Consider the following 23583-nt stretch of genomic DNA (forward strand, 5'->3'; position numbering starts at 1 on the left):
ACTATTATCCCCTCGAGACTGACTACTAAACTTAGTGAACTCAGACGAAGCCCCACGCTCTGGAACTGGATCCTTTGTTTCCTGACCCACAGGCCACAATCAGTGAAGATTGGGGATATTATTTCATCCTACTAAAACTCAACACTGGAGTCCCCCAGGGGTGCGTACTCAGCCCCCTACTGTACTCACTATATACACGTGACCGTGTCGCCAAATACCAGACTAATGCCATTTACAAGTTTGCTGATGACACCACCATAGTCGGTTGAATTTCAGATGACGACAAAACAGACTACAGACGAGATGTGGAAGGCCTGGAAAAATGGTGCACTGAGAACAACCTCGCTGTCAATGCTGGCAAAACCAAGGAACTCATTACTGACTTTTGGCGAGATGTTACTCATGCCCCTCCTACATATTAACAGCACAGAGGTGGAACGCGTGGAGAGTGTCAAGCTCTTGGGAGTGGTCATCTAAAACAAGCTTGCTTGGACTCTTCATGTGGATGCACTGGTTACAAAGGCCCAACAAGTCTCCTCTTCCTCAGGCAGCTGAGGAAATTTGGCATGACGGTGAATACCCTTGCCAACTTTTATAGAGCATTCTGTCTGGATGTATCACTGCCTGGTATGGTAACTGAACCGTCTCAGATCTTGAATGGTAACAGAGAGTGGTGAACTCGGTCCGGACAATCACAAAGGCCAATCTCCCATCTATAGAATCCATCCACCAGGCCCGTTATCAAGGAAAGGCCACCAGCATTCTCAAAGATCGATCCCACCCTGGCAATGCTTTTCTACAACCTCTACCATGGGGGAGAAGGTACAGAAGCCTGAATATGCACCAGCCGGATTCAAAACAGTTTCTACCCTACTGTTGTTACAATACGGAATGGACACTCAAACTCTTAACATTCACCTGTACCTGTGTTTTTGTTTTGCCACTGTTTACCTATTATTTGCTATCTATGCTATTTAACTCTGTGATCTGCCTGTATTGCTCGCAAGACAATGCTTTTCACTGTGCCTCGGTACACGTGACAGTAATTCCAATTCAATTCAATTCAACTGAGCTGATCGTTACTGCCCTTGATATTATGGCAGCTTCTGACCGAGTGTGGCATCAAGGAGCCCAAACAAAACTGTGGTCACCCCTGGAGCAGATGGGACTTGAACCTGGACCTCCTAACTAATAGGTGCCGACTGTACCACTGTGCCACTGGAATCCTCTGAGTCCCTAGGGATAGTGTTTTAGGTCCAACCATCTTCAGCTGCTTCATCATTGACCTTCCTTAAATCATAAAGTCTGATCTGAGAATGTCTGCTGTACAACGTTTTGTTCCATTTGCAACTCCTAAGATACTGAAGCAGTCAGGGTCGATATCCAGGGTCGATATCTGGCAACATTCAGGATTGGGGTAAGTGACATTCATCTCTCAAAAGTGCCAGTCAAAGACCATCTCCAACAAGAGAGATTTGAACCACATCCTTTTGACATTCCCTGTATTATCATTGCTAAATCCCTGATGAAATCATCCCTGGGGGCAGGTGTTACCATTGACCAGAAACAGAACTGGACTAACCATATGAATACTGTGCAGAGAAGAGCAGGTCAGAGTCCAAGACTCAGTGCTGAGCAACTCCCCTGACTCCAAGCTTGTCCACCATCTACAAAGCACAATCTGAGTATGACTGAATACTGTCCGGTTGCTTTCTGAAAGAAGGAGTACAGTTCAGAATTCTCAAGAAGCTCAAACATCCAGATAAGAACAGCCCACTTGACCAGAAGCATACACACTGACTTTATTCACTCCCTCTGCTACTGACTTGGAGTGGCAGCCTCTACAAGATGCACTGCAACACCGCAAATCTGTATTGATGGCACCTTCTAAACTCTCAACTTTGACACATGGGACAAGGACAAAACTTTATGGAAACATCATCACCAGCTGCATACTGTTTTCCAATTCATGCCATCCTTGACTTGGACGTATATCACTGTTCTTCCATGGTCACTAGACCAAAATTCAGGCACTTCTTTCCACATTGGTACAGGTTTGCCTGTATTCCTGTTGAGCAGCTCAAAACGTTGTCTCAGCAGCAGCTTTTCAAAGACCAAAATATGTTGGCCTTGACAGTGACCCCCATGTTCTGTGAAAGAATAAAAACTCTTTTTGTTAAAAGGCTGTTCGAGAGAACTAGCCTTTATTGGTGCATTTCCAAATTTGGGATCTAGCCATGACTTCTGAGTTGTTTTTGTTGCCACAATGGAAGAAAGTAACAAATGCAGTCAGCAAATCTCTTTTTCCACCACCCAAATTTGCACTTAACTGATCTTGATGTCTTCCACCAATAACAAACCTCAATAATCACTTTATAGTGTTTTTGCTCAGTCAGAAACACTTGCACATTTGAATAGGCAGATTCAGGGTTCAAGCTGTATTCCATCAAAGCAGCATGTGGGCTGACACTTAAGCACAATATTGGGAGATTGCTGAATTGTCAGAAGCATAATCTTTCACGTAGGGTGTTAGCAGAAGTACTGTCTCCTATTCAGGTGGGCTAAAGGTTCATATTTCAGTAATTGAAGAAGAGTCACTGCCAATATCCCTTCCATAATTATCATCAAAATCATGCATCTGACTTGCAGTTTGGGTGACCTTTGTGCAAGTTAGATGATGACAGTTTTTCTATCTAAAAGTGATTAAAATGCTTTGGGACTTCTTAAGAACGTAAGTTGCTGTGCAAGTTGTTTTGTAGTGTGGTTCTACGTTGAGTACAGAAATTAGTTGAGAGAAAATGTGGTAAAATAAATCACCCCTTCCAATGCTGTAAGCACATTTATTTCAAAGTGAAACATATGCTGACAGGCTGTTCTTCAGTGTCCACATAGTATATGGGCTCGAAAATGTGTCCATGTCCACTCTGTTCTCTGGAATTTAAAAACTAGGTTTCTTTATACCAACAAAGTGGATTATGACAACAGGGAAAGATAAGAATGGAAATAATTTAAGTATTTTCTAGCACAAAAAAGTGTTAGGTGGAATAACTATTATTTCAGGTAGGAGAACTTACAAAATACTCCAGCACAGGGAAGATACCAGGATCAAGGCATCACTTAATTGTTAAAAGGAGGTTACAAGTTGAAACCTTTTATCTTGTATTCGCAAAGATCATGACGCAAGAAACAGACTTCAGGGGGAGAAAATAGATTCAGCAAAAGCAATTAATTATCAATCTTAATTCTCAAATGATTGATTAGAGAGTTGTTTTGGCTTGCATCAGTTTGGCTCTGTTCGTGAACTTCTTTTAAAAAAAAGTGCAATGTATGTACAAATTGCTTTTGCCTGCATAAAACAGGGTCTTGAATATTTTGTATCCAGCTTCTAGCACATGCCAATGCTTCACATTGTGGGCCCAGCTGATGACTTTGGATTAGTTAGAACATGGAATTAGAACAATGCCCAGATGATTGATTTCCTCTGGCAGCAGTATATTGTGATTTCATAGTAGACTGCTATGAAATCTTCCTTGAGAGCATGAGCGAGAACCACCTATAAAATTTGAATTAGGTTCGTAAGATTTTATAACATCACTTCTTACAATCAACCAACAAGGAGAAGTATTGTTACTGATTTATCATAATTGGTTCCTGTCTAGCCTAGCTATTACAAAGTTATTGGTTTAATTTCCTAACTACTTAATCAGACGCCATAGGGTAATGCACCAAAGTTATTGTTAACAACACAAATTCTTGACCTGTCACCAGGAATAACCTTACCTGTAATGTGAGCACTACCATGTCTGCAGATCATCCATCGTCATTGTTTTTAATGTTTTGCATGTGTGCTACTGATTCTAAACTATTTATATGTTGCAATTACCTAAATTTCAAACAACAGATCACACATGAACCTGCTTCTACAGTTCTCTATTCTCTTGTGGATAGCTCTGTGACAATTCTATCTCTAATTTTCTTAATCCACATTTCATATTTCTGTTTAATTTTGACAGCTTCCAGTATCCTCAATCCTATCTTGATTGTTTCAGGGTTGGTTTCTATATGATATATTTCAATGACTTCATCATTTTAAAATGTTCTGTCACATCTCTGGACACATTAACTATGCATTTCCAAAAGTTAATTAAGCAAGTCACCATTGGTTGCACTCTTACTGATATCTCAATGTCAGGCTACATATATCTTGTGATGAATCATTGTTGGAATTTCGGATAATCTTACCTGAAAGTCTGGTGGTAAATGTTAAGGGGTGGCATCTGTCTCAAAATCTTTGCCCTTTTTTTCCTTGAATGGTCAGGTTATGGTTTGTTTTTTTAAATGTTCCTGGGCAAAGGATGCAAACACCTCCAAGAGATGCTTATCAATTAGTCTCATCTATACCTTCCTTTAATGAGACTTTACATTAATACCAGGTTTGAAAAATCACCAATCAATAGAATCTATCAATCACAGTTTGGATTGGTTTTCCATTCTGTATCTTCTATTGTAAGTGGAGCATCCCCATTGAAAACTACTTGGCCTTGTTTGAGAGCCTGGAGGACGTATACTGTCCAATCCAATCTTTAAAACAAATTCAAATGTTCCTACTTAATTTCAATCGGTCACTTCTTTTGTTCTTCAGTTTAATAATCTTTTTACAATATTTATAAAAAGTCACTGTTAAATCATCTCTGATATTTTATTTCAAAGTTACCTCAAACTCAAGTAGTTGTCTTCTTGGTCCAGCAATTATTGTCAACGTTCAATTTATTTTCCCTAAACCTTTCTTCCCTGAAACACCAGAACCAACCTGACTTCTTTATGTTTGTTTCTTTTAAATGAAAATGTGATTATCTCCTTAAATTTCAGGCGAAGTTTCCCTTCTCGAGTGCCGAGAATGACCACTCCCATTCATTTATTCCATCAGTTCCTGTCTCAGACCCAATGATGTGTAGGCTTGGTTTTACTTGGTATTTTTGCATTAGAGGCAAAACTGCATGCAGTTAATTTGGTACCTTTCATAGCTTCTGCCTTTAAACACTTTGTCTTCGAAGATCATTAATGGCCTGAAAGGTTAAGGGCATGTCTTTGAAATCTGAAGCCTCAGTTCAAATTGTCCCTGTGCTATAGCACTTGACATCTCCATTTAATATTTTAAATTCTTAGTGCAGCTAAGATTTGGCAGCTTTATCAGAATTCTTGCAGACTGTGGAAAGTCATCATCTCTACTTGTTAAGAGAGAAATAGAGTCCATTGTGACCTTGCTGAAGAGTGTAAAGTGTTTAGAAAAGATATAAATTGAATTTCAACCAGATGTCTGAGTCAACATAATTTCAAGGCTAAAAGATCTTTTTTGTTTCTTTTGTTTTTTTGAAATGCTCTTCGGTACGGTATGATTCTGTGATAAGTACATTTTAATGAAAACAAAATAATAACAGCATTTTTAACTTAAAATAATGCATTTTTAAATCCCATTTAGGGATGTGCAATCTTTTATCAAAATGGGCACATTAAACAGTCACATTCACACTCTCACTTTCGTGAATCTTGTAAACTTTCACACATTCTCTCTCTTTCTTGCAAACTAAATTTCATAATAAAGTCAGGTTTACTGTCACTTGGTAATTTTAATGTTTATTTCAGCACTTAATTAGCAGCAATTCGAATGAAACAAAAATTTGTTTGCAGCCCTTTTTTCCTACATCCTCAAACCAGTCTTGAAATGTCTGGTGTTTATGAATAATTTTCTGCTTTAAATTCATTGGTGGTTTGAATGTATAGTATCATCTCAGCTGAGTAAGAGTAGTGAGCATGTATCAGTCAGTCTGTTGGTATCTTCAGGTCTAGCCTCGTTTCTTCTGCAATTTTTTTTTCATTCCAAATATATCTGGCACAGACTTGTACCTCTGAGTCATCAAAGTTTGTCCTTCTTTGGGGATCATGAAGGATGGTGATGGAAGAACCAGATTCAACAATAGAGTATCTGCAAAAGGTCTCCCACCATCTTTGTAGTGGAAAAGGGGAGGGGAGGAGACCTGATGCACAGCAGCAACCAACTCTAGCGCTGGTTAACATGGTATTGTTGCTACAGCTATCCTCTCCAGCCTCTGCTCAGCAGGGTTGGCACCTCCCTGACTCAATGTGAGCAGAAAAGCAAGTCTCACCGTTCCTGTCAACTTCCAGAATATATTCACTAGAGCATTCACTGATTGGGGTTCAGGCAATTGCAAATAAAACAATACAATGGGCTAACCTTTCAACACAGATTTAGTGTGAACTTTATCTGTAGACCTTCAGTAGTTGCTATCTTAGTTTTAATGGGTGTTTTGAGCAATTCTGGTATTGATCTACTCCCAAGCAGATCCTGATGCAGTTCATCCAAGCCCTGCTTTCTGCGATGTAGGTATCTAGTTCTCCAAGGGCGAAAGGTAAGTATTTGAGAAAGAGAGTCCAAACCAAGCATGAGGCATTATTTCCAGAGATAGAATTGAATAAAAAGTTTAGGCTTAATTTGTATTGCACCTTGGATGGACCGCACAAATACTGTGTGCCATTTTGATCACTGTGGTACAGAGAATATATAATCGGTTCTGCTATAATGCACATTACTTCAACATGAATTGGCAATAATGCGATTGAAGAATTTAGACCATTATTTGTAGAGCACAAACTTTCCTTACCTGTATTGACTAAAATGCGATTCCAATCCCAATAGTTTAAATAGTGCTGCTATTATACCATAAGACATAGGAGTGGAAGTAAGGCCATTCGGCCCATCGAGTCCACTCCGCCATTCAATCATGGCTGATGCGCATTTCAGCTCCACTTACCAGCATTCTCCCCGTAGCCCTTAATTCCTCTAGACAACAAGAACCTATCAATCTCGGCCTTGAAGACATTTAGCGTCCCGGCTTCCACTGCACTCTGTGGCAATGAATTCCACAGGCCCACCACTCTCTGGCTGAAGAAATGTCTCCGCATTTCTGTTCTGAAATGACCCCCTCTAATTCTAAGGCTGTGTCCACGGGTCCTAGTCTCCTCGCCTAACAGAAACAATTTCCTAGCATCCACCTTTTCCAAGCCATGTATTATTTTGTACGTCTCTATTAGATCTCCCCTTAATCTTCTAAACTCCAACGAATACAATCCCAGTATCCTCAGCCGTTCCTCATATGCTAGACCTGTCATTCCAGGGATCATCCGTGTGAATCTCCGCTGGACATGTTCCAGTGCCAGTATGTCCTTCCTGAGGTGTGGGGACCAAAACTGGACACAGTACTCCAAATGGGGCCTAACCAGAGCTTTATAAAGTCTTAGTAGTACATCTCTGCTTTTATATTCCAACCCTTATAATGTGGGATCGCACTGGAATGGAAATATCAAGATATATCAGAACAGACTGTACTGATACTGGAGAAGATGTGGAGATGATTTGCAAAGATGGTGCCAGAAATGTATGGGTCTACATATCAGGCAATGATTGGCAGACTGGATCTATTCTTTCTTGGAAAACAATGAAATTGAAGAGTGAAATATTAGAGGTTTTTAAAACTATAAAGAGTTTAGATAGAGATGGAACAAATGTATCGACTTGTGGGGAAACAGCATGACTATTGAGGCTATCAGTAGTCACTGAGAAATCCAATTCAGGAGAAACTTATTTATGTAGAGTGGTTAGAGTGTGTGGAACTTGCTACCAGAAGGAGTGACTAAAGTGAATAGCATTTGAGAGGAAGCTCAACAAGCTTTTGAAGGAGACGGAATGGGTTTAGTGACTGTTGATTTCAATAAGAAAAGATGGGAGGAGAATCTGCACTCATTGTTTTTATCTAGAGTATAAACCCTGGCAAGGACTGTTTGGCCTGACTGATCTGATTCTGTGGCTTGTGTCCTCTTCTAACTCTATGTAAAAATTCTCTGGACATCTTTCGTCCCAGGTAAGCTGATTTGCTAAGACAGGCTATCTATCAACTACTCCAGTGAACCATCAACACTGTTATACTTCTGGCTTCGCTCAATTTTTTTTTTGTCCTTTCTGATCAAATAACTTTCATTCTCCACAAACCAAATAAATCATGGCCTCTGACTCCTACGTCTGTTTTTCTTACTTCAGAACACTGAAACATTTTAATCTGTAGTAACAGACTAGTCAAAACAGTTGAAGTCACAAGTGGCTTAAAGTAGTTTTTGAGAAGCAACAGTTCAAATATAGCACAAGCAGATTAAACATAGCGAATACATGACCTGAGACTGCTATGACCATCTATTGATCACAAATTGGGCGCAGAAGGGCCTGCTTTCTAATGCCTGAGTAATGACCCCTACCACAACTTTAGGCTGACATTAAACTGAAGCCGGAAATCCTAAAGAGCCTTCTCCCTTTGCCTGTGCTTTTTGCTTCTTGAGTTTTTTAATATATTATGTTTTCAAACAACATGTTCAGACAAGCTATAACACTCATATGGCACAGGTGGATTTTGAATTGGTCTTCTGGCAAAGATGTAAGGACACTACCACATTGTCACAAGAACCTTATTGTTTCTTTATATACTTTATTTTTAGGGCCTGGAGGGTATTTCATATCAATCATTCATTCAGTTACATCTGTACATTTATTAAAGGGCAGGTACAGGTAGTTCTCCTATAACTGAGTAGTCGCGATCCTGTGTGATGCCGTGTTATGGAAAATCATACAATGGAAAGGAAAGGGCCTATGGGTAAAACAGGGTTCTGAGCGAACCAGCAAAAATACCTGTAAAAATTGAAACAAAAACAGTCGTTAGCCTAACACAAACTTGTGCACAGTCCAAATATAGTACTGTATGGTGCAATTCATCAGAGCCTTCAGCTGATTACTCTCGATTGGTATCTATACCAGCTGGCTGCACTACATTCTAACCAGTCTTCTGATCCCATTCAATGATAGCACTGCACAAGTCAGATCCCAGAATGAAATCTGCCTTGATAGATCAAGGGCTCAATCTTAATTTCTTTCAGTAAGTGTCAGTTTTGTCAAAATATTTGGAGGGTTTAACATCATGATGCTTGGGGATGTCTATCACCTTATTTTACATAACCCGCCTGATTTATTACCTACCCCACCCTTTGGTGACCCTCTGACACAAATTAGCACCATCATATTGTGTGCCATTTCCAAAGCAACTCTCCATGTCCTGGATATCCCAGAATTGACCAAAATCCGTGGTGCAGCACCATTTTTAAAACAATATTGTGCACCCAGACAAGAGCTGTCAGTCTGGAGCTGCCATGCATGGTTCCTGACATTTACCCTGGATGTGGCAGACAGTGGAAAATTGGTGCCTCTGTTTGTGGATAGGGACATGGAGATGCTGGGGATGGGATGTGCAGAGGTAGGACATCCTTTTCTCCCAGACCAACAGAAGATACCATTCTACTGGAACCATGCCAACCTGGATCATGGTTACCATCCAGGCCAGTGCTGTCTCAACCATTTGAAGGAATGCACAGAACGTAGGAAGAAGATCAATGACCTTCTCCACTCTGCCGGTGAAACTGCCACCGTCTTCTCATTGATACCTCACACTCACTCTGTCTCTGCTACTGAACCCACCATTTCCTGCAACATCTTCCCCATTCCCGTCCTCACTAACATCTGACCCTGACTAACCCTGAATCTCTTCTGCACAGCTGACTCACCCCCTCGGACATCTCTGCAAATGTACCAGAAGTAAGTCTGCCACCCACTTCTCTCTCCCTCGCCCACTATATGCAGAGTTTCCTGACTCTGACCATGTCCAGGCTCCTGTACTGGTATTTTTTTCATGGCTGATTAGCATAGTGATTAGTCACTGAAACAGATTCCTGTGAGTGTGCAGAAATTCTTTAGCATTTAAACATATTTTTAAATGAAAAGACAGAAAAAAAGGCTCTTAATTGAAATGACAAAGCCAAGTTTCAAACTGCTCCTCAACACTATCCTTTTACTGTTAGTCAATTCCAGTGAAAGTTTACGCTCATCTCAACTTTAAATTTTTAATGTAACAGATTGCTCCCAGCTTCTTGTCCTCAGGCTGTAGAGTTATTTTCACAATGCTTTTCTAAGTCCACTAGCACAAACATTTCACAATACTTGATGCAAAGCTCTTCATGAGAAAGCACACAAGCTGACTGACCACGTGATGCCAACGCAGAGTCCACCGCGACATCTAGTGCCCAGGGTCAGAATCGCATAACAGCGAACAGATGTTCGCTTTATCAAAAAAATGTCGGCAATTCACAAATCACATTACAGAGCAATCACATTTATTAAACAAGTGTTTTAGGAGAACTACCTGTACCCAAAATGTTAACTCTTCCATCTCCTATCTGTGGTCATCCTTCTGCATGGTGGGTCAGTGGTTAGCACTGCTGTCTCTCAGTGCCAGGGACCCGGGTTCGATTCCCATCACAGGGCACTGTCTGTGTGGAGTTTGCACATTCTCCCTGTGTCTGTGTGGGTTTCCTCTGGGTGCCCTGGTTTCCTCCCACAATCCAAAGATGTGCAGGTCAGGTGAATTGGTTGTGCTAGATTGCCCATAGTGTTAGGTGCATTAGTCAAGGGTAAATATAGGGTAGGGGAGTCGGTCTGGGTGGGCTACTCTTTGGAGGGTTGGTATGGACTTGTTGGGCCAAATGGCCTGTTTCCACACTGTAGGGAATCTAATCTAATCTCTTGCCAAGGTGCCGTAATAACATTAGTCGGCTCATTGATGTAATTATGGCACATGGGATCCCACAGAAGCACCTGGAACGTCTTACAAACAGGCCTGTACACTCCTGAACAGATAAAGGCTGTATACTGTCCAGTTTCTTTATTAGCTCTGGCAGATTGCTATGCAATCCTTTTTGATGAGGAAGAGAGTTAGTAGGGGCTGTTACGATAAAATGCAGTTAATTTCATAATATTTGATAAAGTCATTATGTAGCCCTTGAGATCAGAATCATGTCTTAAATTTAGTAGTAGGACTAAGGTCAGAAGTCAAGAGATAGATGTAAAAACGTGATGGAAATCTGAAACAAAAATAAAATCTGCTGCAGAAACTGAGCAGATCTGGTAGCACCTGCAGAGAGAGAAAAGCAAAGTTAATATTTCAAGTTCAATAATTTGTCTTCAGAAATGATACAACATATAGATAGTGCCAGACCTGCTGAGTTTCTCCAGTATCCAGCATATTTTGTTTTCAGTCGTGAGATAGCTTTGCTGTAGGACCAGAATCCGTCCTATTTGTTTTAGTGCTAATTGTGCTCAAGTTCTCTACAGCTTCTGCTACTGAAATTAGGTATTTGGAGTTTTAAATTTGAGATATTGCTATTGGATAGTTGCAGGGTATGGAGATTTTGAATTAATTTTAAAATTTTGTTGCATTGGTTTGGTGTCTTTTATCACTAATGTAGAGAAGAAGCAAAGACTTCTGTTACAGAATGCAATTCGTAACCCTAAAACATCCCAAAGAACTACATTGTAAAGAATGTTGTGTAGACCTTAGTTCTGAATATAGTGAAGAGACAAACAAATTATTTGATTTCGATGATGGTGTTTGAGGGATAAATATTGCTCCAGGCAATGTGGAGAATCCCTACTTTCCCTTGAATAGTACCATGGGAGTTTTATAAACACCAGAGGGTGCATGTATAGCCTTGGTCTAACATCTCATCCAAAGCATGACATCTCCACCAGTTCAGTGCTGATTCAGTATTGCACTGGCGTGTCAGCTGAGATAGATCATGTGCCCAAGTCTGTGGGACTTGAACTCAAAACGTTTTGATTCAAAGGCAAGAGGGCTATCCCTGTGCCACAAGCAATAGCTGGCTCAGTAGCAAATTATTTTTGGAATGCAATGGTTTATAGTTAACATTTGGGAGCTGTAAACTTAGGAAGAAAAGACTCTCATGTTGGACTTACGATAGCAAAAATACAAATACACCTTTTTGAAACATTTACCAAGATATGATTTCTCACAAATTAGCATTTGTAACTTAATTATTATTTCATGAACATTTGCTATAGTGATATTTCCTTTTTCTTTTCAGGCTCTACACTGAATTTGTTGTCTATGCAGCAGCCTCTCTCGACTGGACATGGAGCACCTCTGCAGAACAGCAGTACTGCTCCAGAATGTCATCAGCAAGTGCCAAGTAAAGCACCACTTGCCCCCACGGCTGGACTATACAACTTTACTTATTACCAGAATAACTACCAGGCACCTGTCCACAACGTTGTCAGACCTTCTTTATGTCCTACATCCTTGGGTGCTCCTCAAGGACCTGGTCAGATGCACACTGCACTTCCCTTGGGTCCTAATTTGATCACTGCCAGCCCTCAGTTCGACCCTGCATTTGTAAGCACTCCTCCGCAAGTTGGTTATGTTCCAAATCTTGGACACTATCCTGGTCAAGTTCATTACAGCGTACCTTCTCAAAATACTACTCAGGGTATTCCCCCCAATTCTTCTTATCCTGGCTTCTCTTATCATGCAATGCCTGTTTTCAGTACCCAGTACAATGCTCATTTAACCTCACAGACTCTTCATCCTGCTACCAGACAGCCTTTAGTTGGTGTTTTACCCGGTCATGTGAAACCATTGCCTGAAACTGGGCAGAGACCCATTCAAGCATCTTTTCAGCCTTGTCCTGCTGGCGATGCTGCTGCGTCATGGCAACCCTTATCCAGAGCTTCGATGACAACATCAGCAGGGCCTGTTACCAATCCGCCTGTTGCTGCTTCCTCTCCAAATAGCCAGACAAGTGCAGGTAGGGGATATTTTCATTTTTTTTTCCCCAAGGCAGTGAATATGAAATAAAATGCATGGTGCATGTTTGTTTGAGTTTAATCGACAGCCCTGTGTAATTTACCCTGTATTGACAAATCTATCAAGTAGACACTAAAATTTACAGATATTCTTTAGTTATTCAAGTATTTCAGGTTCATAGAATCGTAGAATTCCTACAGTGTGGAAACAGGCCATTTGGCCCAACAAGTCCACACCAACCCTCTGAAGAGTATCCCAACCAGACCCATTCCCCTATTACTCTACATTTCTCCTGACTAATGCACCTAGCCTGCACATCCCTGAACATTATAGGCAATTTAGCTTGGCTAATTTTCCTACCTTAAGATTTAGAGCATTTAAAAAATGTTACATTTATCTTTATGACATTTTGAATGTCTTTTGTTTCCAGTAATTACTGTAGTTCTGTTAAATTGGCATGGTGGTTCAGTGGTTAACACTGATTCCTCACAGCTCCAGGAATTTGGGTTCAATTCCAGCCTCGGGAGACTGTCTGTGTGGGGTTTGCATGTTCTGTCCATGTCTGCTGGTTGCTCCGGTTTCTGCCCACAATCCAAAGATGTGCAGGTTGGGTGGATTGGCAATTCTAAATTACCCATAGTGTTCAGGGATGTGTAGGTTAGATGCATTAACCATGAGAAATGCATAGTTACAGGGATAGAGTTGGGGAATGGGTCAGGATGAGATGCTCTTCGGAGAGTTGGTTTGGATTTGTTGGGTGGAATAGCCTGTTTCCATACTGAGGGGATTCTATCAAAGGTTCTATAATGAATCAGTAGCTTTGAACTAAGTTGTTTCAACAAAAAAAATCAAAAATACATTACAAGATCTTGTTAAAATGAACTTGGTATTAAGTTTTATTTAAAAAGAATAAATTGTTTTTATATAGAATATTCCTTTGTTAAATTGTTATACAATGCCTTTTGTCCATATTCTTTTCTCATTGACAATGAAGTAGGAAACTACTTAAACCAAATTAAAGAGTAGGTAAAATAAAAGGAGTTTAACCAGGATGGTTAGATTTGTCAAGCCCTGGGCCCTGGAGGGGATCTCCTGAGCTAATATGGGTATATATACAATGCTCCTGTTCCTTTGTTTGGGAGGTTTGTGCTGAGCATAGCTGTTCTGTATTTTGTGGGTTTTTTTTGTTTTTTCTTGCTTTTCTTTCTTTTGTTTTGGTGTTGCTTTGCACAGTGTTAGGATTCGTTTTGTATTATAAGGTAGGTTAATAGTTTGTAGGCAGTAGTTGTATTGTAGTTTGTGTTTTTTCTTTTTTATTATACTGATATTTGTTTGATTGTATTTTTCAAAAACTTTGTAAAGTTTAAAAAAAATTTGCTAATAAATATATTTACAGAAAAACATGAAAGGAGAACCTTATGAGAACTACGAGCAGGAGTAGACAACTTGAGTTTGTTCTGCCATTCATTATGATCATGACTGATGTCATGTTGGCATCAACTCCACTTTCCCCTTCCCACAATTCATCAACTATTGCTAATTTAAAAATCTGTTTAACACTTCCTTAAATTTGTTCAATGTTGTGCTGTCCACTGCACTCTGGGGTAATAAATTGCAGCAGTACACCTTTTTGAGACAAGTAATTTCTCCTCCTCTCTCTTAAATTTGCTACCCTTTCTCCTAAAACTGTGAGCTCGCATTGTGTATTGCTCCACAACAGAAAGTTGTAAATAAGACCATAACAGAAAAGGGAGTTTTGATTGGCTATTAGATGTTGCGTATCTGCCTAAAACTGTAGAATAAATGGACTAGATAGAAATTCCGCACAGAAACCCTGGTTCATTTCCTTTTCCCTTATTGTAGAACTGAGGCAAAGGTCATTACTGCTATCTTGTCTAACATGTGCTAATTAAGTACAATTACTATGCTTAGCATGTGTGATCTGCCAAATTAACTATTTGTAACTTCTTAAATAACTAATTTTGATGACTTTAACAGTCGCAAGGCCTTTGCTTTTAGCACTTCGTTTTCTCATATTTTACATTTTTATTTTACGTTTTTTATTTATGCTTGATTTTTTTCTGTTGAATATTCGTCAATATTAGCTTTTTTTTGCATTGTATACTTGACAGAGTTATTGTTTAAAGATAAAGGCAAAAAATTTAAGTGAAAAGTGAAAGATTGGTCTTTGACATTTCCAGTCCCTCTGCCTCAGCCATGCAACTAGATGCATTTTGAGCTTGCCAACTTGGCTAGCAATGATGCCCATCTACCATCAAGGGAGATAGAAAGCAGGAAGCTGTAGGCCAGTTATATAACAATAAGACATCAATGGGAGCATGAAGGATTTCATGGTTAAGACAGTAGTAGCAAGACATAAAAAGTCAAAATACAGTCAATGAGAGTTAAAATGGTTTTGTGAAAGGGGTTTGATAAATTTGTTAGAAATTGTGACTGTAACAAACTGCATAACTGAGGTGAGGAGGTATTTGTTCGCTCAGCATGTTAACCTTTGGAGTTACCTTCCACACACAGCAGTGGAAGATGGGTCATTGTATATATTCATGGCTGAGGTACACTTTTGGACTACATGAGAGTCCACGGTAATGGAAGGTAGTCGGGAAAGTGGAGTTAAGGTCGCAATCAGATTAACTATTGTTGCTTTGAATAGTGGAGTAAGCTTGCAGGGCCAAATAGCCCACTGTTGAATCTATTTTTATATTCTTAAATTATCAAGTGACAAATGCTATTGCTCCCTGACAGCTTCCATTCTTTGCTTTCTTATGGCCTGTCCTACATTGTCCATCACTAGGAAGTATGAGAACCATGGGTAGGCACGAGAGGAGAAATTATCAGATAAATTGAAATAATTTTAACTTCTTAATTTCACAACACAAGTTGAACATTAGGATCTATTTGAGAACAACTTATGATAGACATTTGAAGTCTAGTATTGCTTGTGTAATTTCTGCAATTAAACTTTTAAAGCATTATTTGTCTCAGGGCATTAACTGAGCCTTCTTAAAGTAATGAAGGGACTCGACATGTCTATGTAGTTAGACAGTTTGTATTCCATTTGGTTGAGGAGAACCAGAAGATGTGCATCACTTATTTAAGCAGAGAACTGGGTTTGATGTAAAAAGAGGCTGGAACCTCTGAAACAAGTTATTGTGCAGTTACTGTAGGTCTACTCTGGCAGTGCAAAAAGAAGTTGGCAATTTCCCAGCCGAGGTTCAGCTCAGGGAATTTATGTGGGATGTTGTATGAAATTCCTCTTGCTGCCTGAGGGATCACAGCCCTCATTTTTGTCACCTTCAAAATTCCCTAAATTTCCTCTCTTCCCTTTTGAATTGGTATCGTTTCCAAGCTTTTCTTGCTCATGGAAGGTGATATGGCCGCTCGTTGCTGGGTTGCAGCAGTTTAAAGATTTTCTGATCTTTAATGCAGCAAAACTATGGAACAGATTTGACGGACCATCTGCTTATGCTGTGTCTTTTTTTTCTGTTTTAGATATATTCATTTTTCACAGTAATTGAATGCAATTCATTGTACTGCTAAATGTGACTGTCTTGAATGGCATTTTAATTAAAACGTTTCATGCCGTGCCAAGAAAAATTAAAACTTTGCTTCAGTAAGGTTGGAACAATTTCCTTCTGCTCCCTGTCCCCAACCACCTTGAGCCCACCTGGGAGTCCACCATTAATATTTAAATTAGCCTAACCCACAAGATTTGCTAGAGCCCGTAATGTAGGGAGACAAGCAGTTGTGGCATATTGGAAATCGCAGCTATCATTTGATCAGTGGCCTGCTACAATTTTGTTTTTTTTTACAGTATTCTATTTGATTTATTACCATGTCTCGATTGGATGTTCTCGCACAATTGTTTGCAGTCAAACTCTGTTCTGCATTTAGGTCCACCCCTTTCAATACCCCATCATATCAACCAAAGTTATCTACCTGACAGAGTGAAAGTAGCAACACTTCCAGTCTTTGGAGCACCTCTTGCAAGGAGGCCACCTTCCTCAGTTGATCCACCAGTATCATCCTCTGCATCACCAGCACCTGCTTCAGAAGCACAGGACGGTAAATACTGCTGCATTATCCTATTTGCCTTTCTTCTTTTCTACCCCCACCCCATAAACACATTAAAGATCAATTTATGTTATTTGTTGCTAATAAGCTGTTCAGCATGTATACTTTGAATGTAATCCTAAGCAAATTGTTTTTGTATTTTTATTCCTGATTTGCCTTTGCTCTCAGCATTTTATTCTTTCTCTCTTTTCATTATTTCCTATTTTGTCTGCTACTTTACATATTTTACTTATTTGGCTAACTCTTTTATACACTAAATTTAGCAATTCTACCTTTTCTTTCTTTCTGTTCAAGAACAAAAGTTTTGATCTTGCTGAAAATTGTTTGCAGTGTCCTGTTTAACCAGGAGTACGCCAGTGAAATGCAACTTTTCTATTCATCAGGATGCATCTGCAGTTGTTAATCTGTTAAAGCACCTTTTTGCCTCCACCTTCATTACTCTTGTTGGCTATAAAACCTATTCAGTTTTCAGCTGGTATGGTCCTGACCTTCACCACTTCAACTCCAGTGCTGTCAAACTTGTGCATAGCTGGCTTATGACTCTGATAATCCTTACGTTTGAAGTAGTCTTCAGAGTCTGTTGAACCGAAACTAAGCCTCCAACAGTGCAGTACAAAAACTACGTATTTTACATTATTTAGGAATGTCTGAATGTGCCCACCTACGACTGCAGTCCTCAACCATCCATGTTTCATCTTCAGACTTCACTATTCCAGTGCTTCCCACCATTAATACTTTTAGTTTAATTGTCAAAGTCCTAGTTATTGAATTCACCTAATTGAGCCCCTTTTTAAAACTCAATTATTTAACCAAGACCATTTCAATTTTTGTTTTTCTGATCATGTTTCCACAACGTGCCTTAGAACATTTTACAGACAGCATGTACAACAGTACCCTTTGTCCTACTCCTTCAATTCAACAGTAAGTTATGAGGAAGTCAGTTTCGCAAAATAGTTTTGTTCACCTCCAGCCCTGTGGTAGTAGATATGTTTTGTGAACTCCTTCCTCTATGACAGAGACTCCAGTGAACCCAAATTCAGAGTGCACATTCATTGAAAACACCCACGATGGGCAGGTGCAGCCCTAGCAAACTCTGATCCTGGTTCTGCTGAGTGAAATTGCAAACTCCCTGCTTTCAGTATTCAGGTTTGCTGCTCTGTCGGCTGAGTGTTAGCCATGAAGTTTTTAGGAGCTCATCTTTTAATCTCTGCAAGATTAAAATTTTTATTATTCATTCGTTGGATGTGAGCATTGCTTACTGGGTCAGCATTTATTGCCCATCCCATTAGATACAACTCAGGATATATTCGAATAGTTTTAAGGTAGTAGTGAAATAGGAATGAATGATTGATAGCTAGAAGAAATTAATGCTCAATACACTGCTTCATTACTTCTCTATTCTGAAACTTTCGGGTAGATCTTTCTTAATTTTTATTATTCTTAGTTCAACTTTTAGTTTAGATATTTTTTGTCAGTCTGTATGGACATTTTGTGGAACATATCCAAAACAGGTGGGAATTGAACCTGGACCTTTTGGCCCAGTGGTAGAGACACTATCACTGCACCACAAGTACTGTCCAACTTTTAATTGACACTTGCCTATTCAGGGATTCAGTAAGGGGCTGTTAGAACTGTTACTGCTTTCTGTTTAATGTAGTCCTTGCTATTTAATTAAGGATTACTTCACAGTATTGATTCAGCAAGTAGTATATAAGCGATTAATTGGTCTAACATTTAACTTTTTTTAAAATAGAATTTTTTTTGCTGTGTTTAAACTTTAAAAAAAATATGAATTACAGAATAAGTTGTCACTTTGCAACATTTAAGAGGCAGTTGGATGGGTATATGAATAGGAAGGGATTGGAGGGATATGGGCCAGGTGCTGGCAGGTGGGACTAGATTGGGTTGGGATATCCGGTCAACATGGACAAGTTGGACCGAAGGGTCTGTTTCCATGCTGTACATCGCTATGGCTTCAACTTTTCACCTTGTTTGCAATTTCCTTTCTCAATTTATTTTGCAAATCTTTTTGTGAAAGGGGAGCATTTTGTTATTGGAGTACAAGCAAATAGTTTGACACACTCCAAATACAGGCTATCTGAATTGGGCAGAGAATGATTGATATTTAATTTTCTTTAAATATATTGTCCTCTACATCTATCATTCCTTCCTGTTGCACTGACAGATTAGTAATAATTTTTTTCTCCTTCAAGACTGTACATTTGTTTTCTTTGTTTTTAAGAGCAGTATTTTTTATTTTGTATTGAGTTGGCCCATTGCTATTCAAACACGTCAGGGGAAAGCAAAGTGGGAGGGGACATGGAATAATTTTCCAACACACCAAGGTGATGGTTTATTAATTCATGTTTTTAGATTAAACCAGGAAGCAGGTGTGAACGATGGCGAGGTAGGTGTGCACTGTGGGAAGAAAGTAGAGATGGGGGCCACCCTTGGGGTACATAAGATCCCACCTGGAGAAATGGTTTGCAGTCAGCACTTGTAGTCTTGTAAAAACAAAATCATGTAGTTCCGTGTTTTACCACTTGCACTGTGGGGATCTGGAAAGATTTTGTTTCATTTAGAGAAAGCAAAAGCGTTGAGTTGCAATCATTTATTGGGAGTGCCTGTATTGTGTGTAATTCATCGATGAAATAGAGTAGAACTATATCATGTGAATGAGGCTATACTGATTTGTATGCTGTATTATTTGACGTTTAAGTCCTAAAGTGGTGCTTTTCTGTTTTGAATTGATGGAAAACCAATGCATTTGCCTGTTGTGGATTGCTCAGCAGTATCACTTATTACATTAATACTGTATCTGTTTCACATTTTGATTAACTAGCCAGATCTTTAACCACAAACTCCTAAATCCATTATTGTTTAGATTTTTATTCTGAACTGTAGGTTGTGCCTACATTTCTTTTGAGAATTTTCATCATGTTCTTAACCTTTGGGAAAATATAATTAATAAGCAACTTGAGCTTGCATCCTCTTTTTCGAGCTTCTGAGAGAGAACCTCTTTTGAAGCTATGTGCTTTTTAGGGACTGATTGTTGGTATTTATGTTTTAAAAATTACTAGCTCAAAAAAAGAGAACAAATCAAACGCTGCGTTGGAAATAGTTATGAAGTATATTGGGGAAGGTTAATGAAGAGAGCAATCTCCACTGGGAACTTATTGCTGGGGAATAGTAGTTAGCCATCTCTTGATGTTTCTTGTACACAGCCTCTGGGGATTTCATCTGAGTTCTTTTGATTTTAGCTATCAGTGTATCTTAACAAATGAGGCCAGTCTTCTCAAGCTTTTACTAGTATTCATTTGGTAATGTATTTCACAGCTAAACTTCATATCTAACATTATTAAATGCAAAGTTTTTTTGCATGTGACAGTAGAATCAAATGTTGATTATTGAGTCTCTTAACAGTTTATTTGTAATATTCAGCAGTAGTCTGTTTTTATGACTTCAAAAACAAAGTTAAATTCTGTGTTGATGTTCTGCCTCAGAAAATGCTCATTCAGAATCATTTTCTCCTTGGATTGGAGTTTTAAATTGAATGTGATTGTTATAAGTGTTTTCTCTGCATGTTTGACATTTCTATTCATTGTATTCTGTATACATGGTAATTGGAAGAAATTGTTGAATTGCCACGAGATTTTGTCAATTTTCTGGAATGGGCTGAAGAAGTCGTCCCTTGGGCACCCCACAATTAGAATGTCAGATACATGCAACTTTTTGTTGAGCGAGTGTTATTGAAGATTGTGCTTATAAAATTTCATAATTAATAGTTTGTCTCTTTCTTCTCCTTCTACACACTTATCCTCCCCCAATCTGACCATTCAGATAAAACCACCATATCAGTTAACAAGGTCTATGCTGCAGTGTTGCTGATATCCAAACATTGTGTGTGTTTCAGATAGATCGATGGACAGTAGCAAAAATCTTTTGATTGTCTTTGCTTTTAGCTTTGGCTGTTTAGAGGTTAAATGTAGGTATTAATTTTCAATAGTATGTTATGAGCTGATTATTTTCTTGTTTTAAGCTTGAAGGAAAATTTTTGTTTTTATTTAAAAGTAGAAGTTTCACCTCTACAGCATACAGTGTGTCCTAGTTAACTGGTCTGGCATTGGTATTTAATTTTTTTGTCATCAGTGTAAGTAATGTGACTGTGTCTTGGTGCTGCAGAATCACAGGCACATTACAGCTGTGCTTGAGGATATTCTCAACCTTAATTACTAGAATCAGTAAATGTAATTACATTTTTGTTCTGATTATGATTTTTACAAAGGGTTACTTTCCTAGATTTTTCTTATTTCATTATGCCTCATAATGACTCCACTTTGGTCATAGCTTTTCTGACGCCACCTTTCATAATTCATTTTAACTGTGACAGTCTGCCTCCCCATACTCAAACTGTTCCCTCCATTGCTGTGGCATTCAGCTAGCTCAACCTCTATCGCATTGACTTCTTAAATTATTTGCTGATCTTCAAATCTCAGCTAACTTTATCTTACTAATCTCTTCTATCCTTGTATGCTCTTTGCTTCCTTAACACCCATTTTTTTGCTCCTTCATCGTTCTCCATGTTTTGCTGTCTGCGGCCACTCAGAATCTCCCCAAGCAAAATCGTTTTTTTTTGTTTGCATCACCTTGCCTTATCACTTCCCTGTTTGCTTTCATGAATGTGTATTTTTTATTGCTCTTCCTACTCCTTGCTCAGTCCGTTGCTGCTATCCCATCCTCGCCAATGAGTTCCTCCTATTTGGTCTTGACAATTCACCTCCACCTTTTAAAACACAGTGTATAGTGATTTTGTTTTTCTGCAGGAGTGCAAGTTGTTTCGATTTTTCAATTTACAAGTATACGCTTCACTGATCTCCTTGAATCATGAAATTTTAGTTTGCTCAATATCTTGACACCATCCTCACATACCATAGAATTGGAATATTGTATGAGACCCTTTGCTCAAACTGTAAGATATATCCCAGTCCATCTGGATGACTTTCTACTTTGAGTTTTGTTAACTAGATCAATAAAAATTGATAAAATTACCACCCTTACCTTCACTGAGAGATTGACTTCATCCTCTTCTCTAGGAAAGATAAATATCAATTTCTCATTTTTTGTATTCAGAGCAGTGGAAGGCAACTTTTCCTTTTAAATTTAAGGATATGATAAACACGGTTTTTCACAAAGTTAAACTGTTTGCTGTGCTTTAAAATAATTGCTGCATACGGCCTTCAGAAGTGGTGGGTTGTGGATTTCTGTTCTCAGTTGTTAGGTCTGAGGGTTATTAATGCATTGTTTCCATTTTGACATTCTGTCCACTGCATTCATGACTTCCTTGACTCACAGTAGATTGAAGGTAAATATACTGTGTCCATTGAGGGACTGAAGTAATCGCAGACAGAGATGTCAAAAAATACTAAATGTTCTCTTCTGCCATCTTACCTGCTTGTGTCAAGAGTTTGTCCATTGTAATTTTGCTAAGAGGAGTTTTTTGCGATCACATCAACATATGTGCTTTTTGTGATGCCTTGGGTTGCATCTCTGAGGACAAAGCCAGCCAGCAGCAGCCTGTTGCAAAGCTGAGAGGGCACCAGCAGCCACGTAGTTTATTGCCCAACAGTTAAACTGCTTATGATGTCATGTTAGGTTAGATTACCTATAGTGTGGAAACAGGCCCTTCGGCCCAGCAAGTCCACACTGACCCTCCAAAGAGAAATCCACCCCCCCTATATTTATCCCTGACTAATCCACCTAACACTACAGGCGATTTAGCACCCCCTACTGCTCCACACTGCTTCCGATACAGAAAGGTTTTGAACTACCCCTTCAACATCCTTCTGATTGTTTCCCATGAATTAATGTCCTCACATTATTCATCAAAAACCTTGACTATTACTTGTAATGAACTAACGAAGAATGAACAAGACAGTAATGTGTGGAAAATGCCATAAATGCAATCTGAATAAATAACAAACGTTCTAAACAACAGTGTAGCAGTTACTTAGGTACAACCACAGAACCTTATTCTTGCCTTTTAATTTTTCTACTGCTTGGTGGTGTAGCCTGTGTGACTTAAGTAGAGGCAAAGGCAGGCTGCTCCTATGTCTGTCTTATGATTGCTGTAATATCCTTTGCAAAAACCTCTGCATTTTTGGAGCTTGCAAGTACCCTGCTAAATACTGCTGTTGTAGTGCTACCCGTGTAGCAGCAGTTTCAGTCATCTGGAGATAAGACTGTACGTGTGCCACTGACTCAGAAATACTGTGGCTGAAATGTGAAAGCAGTTTTGATGGAATCCCTGATTCCGTTACATTTTTTCAATGTGTTTTGTCCTGGTCCAGCCATACTTCAGTGTGCTTCCTTATACCTTATTAACTGTGGTAGTGGGCGGCACGGTGGCACAGTGGTTAGCACTGCTGCCTCACAGCGCCTGAGACCCGGGTTCAATTCCCGCCTCAGGCGACTGACTGTGTGGAGTTTGCACGTTCTCCCCGTGTCTGCGTGGGTTTCCTCCGGGTGCTCCGGTTTCCTCCCACAGTCCAAAGATGTGCAGGCCAGGTGAATTGGCCATGCTAAATTGCCCATAGTGTTAGGTAAGGGGTAAATGTAGATGTAGGGGTATGGGTGGGTTACGCTTCGGCGGGACGGTGTGGACTTGTTGGGCCGAAGGGCCTGTTTCCACACTGTAAGTAATCTAATCTAATCTAATCTAACT

At 39.4% G+C, this 23583-nt stretch overlaps 1 protein-coding gene across 5 annotated transcripts in view; it reads left to right on the forward strand.

Annotated features, from left to right (window-relative positions):
- Positions 1-23583, forward strand: part of LOC140482401 (protein transport protein Sec24B-like) — a 115769-nt gene that overhangs the window by 11270 nt on the left and 80916 nt on the right. For 3 of the 5 annotated variants that reach the window (XM_072579913.1, XM_072580076.1, XM_072579998.1), the window contains 2 exons: positions 12052-12771; positions 16683-16853. In XM_072579913.1, coding sequence (XP_072436014.1) covers positions 12075-12771; positions 16683-16853 — 868 coding nt within the window. In that variant the 5' untranslated portion in view covers positions 12052-12074. The remainder of the gene's footprint in view (positions 1-12051; positions 12772-16682; positions 16854-23583) is intronic. The other 2 variants (XM_072580119.1, XM_072580170.1) reach the window with 1 other exon arrangement.

The sequence above is a fragment of the Chiloscyllium punctatum genome, chromosome 1, assembly GCF_047496795.1.
Source record: "Chiloscyllium punctatum isolate Juve2018m chromosome 1, sChiPun1.3, whole genome shotgun sequence".
In the NCBI taxonomy this organism is placed as follows: Eukaryota; Metazoa; Chordata; class Chondrichthyes; order Orectolobiformes; family Hemiscylliidae; genus Chiloscyllium; species Chiloscyllium punctatum.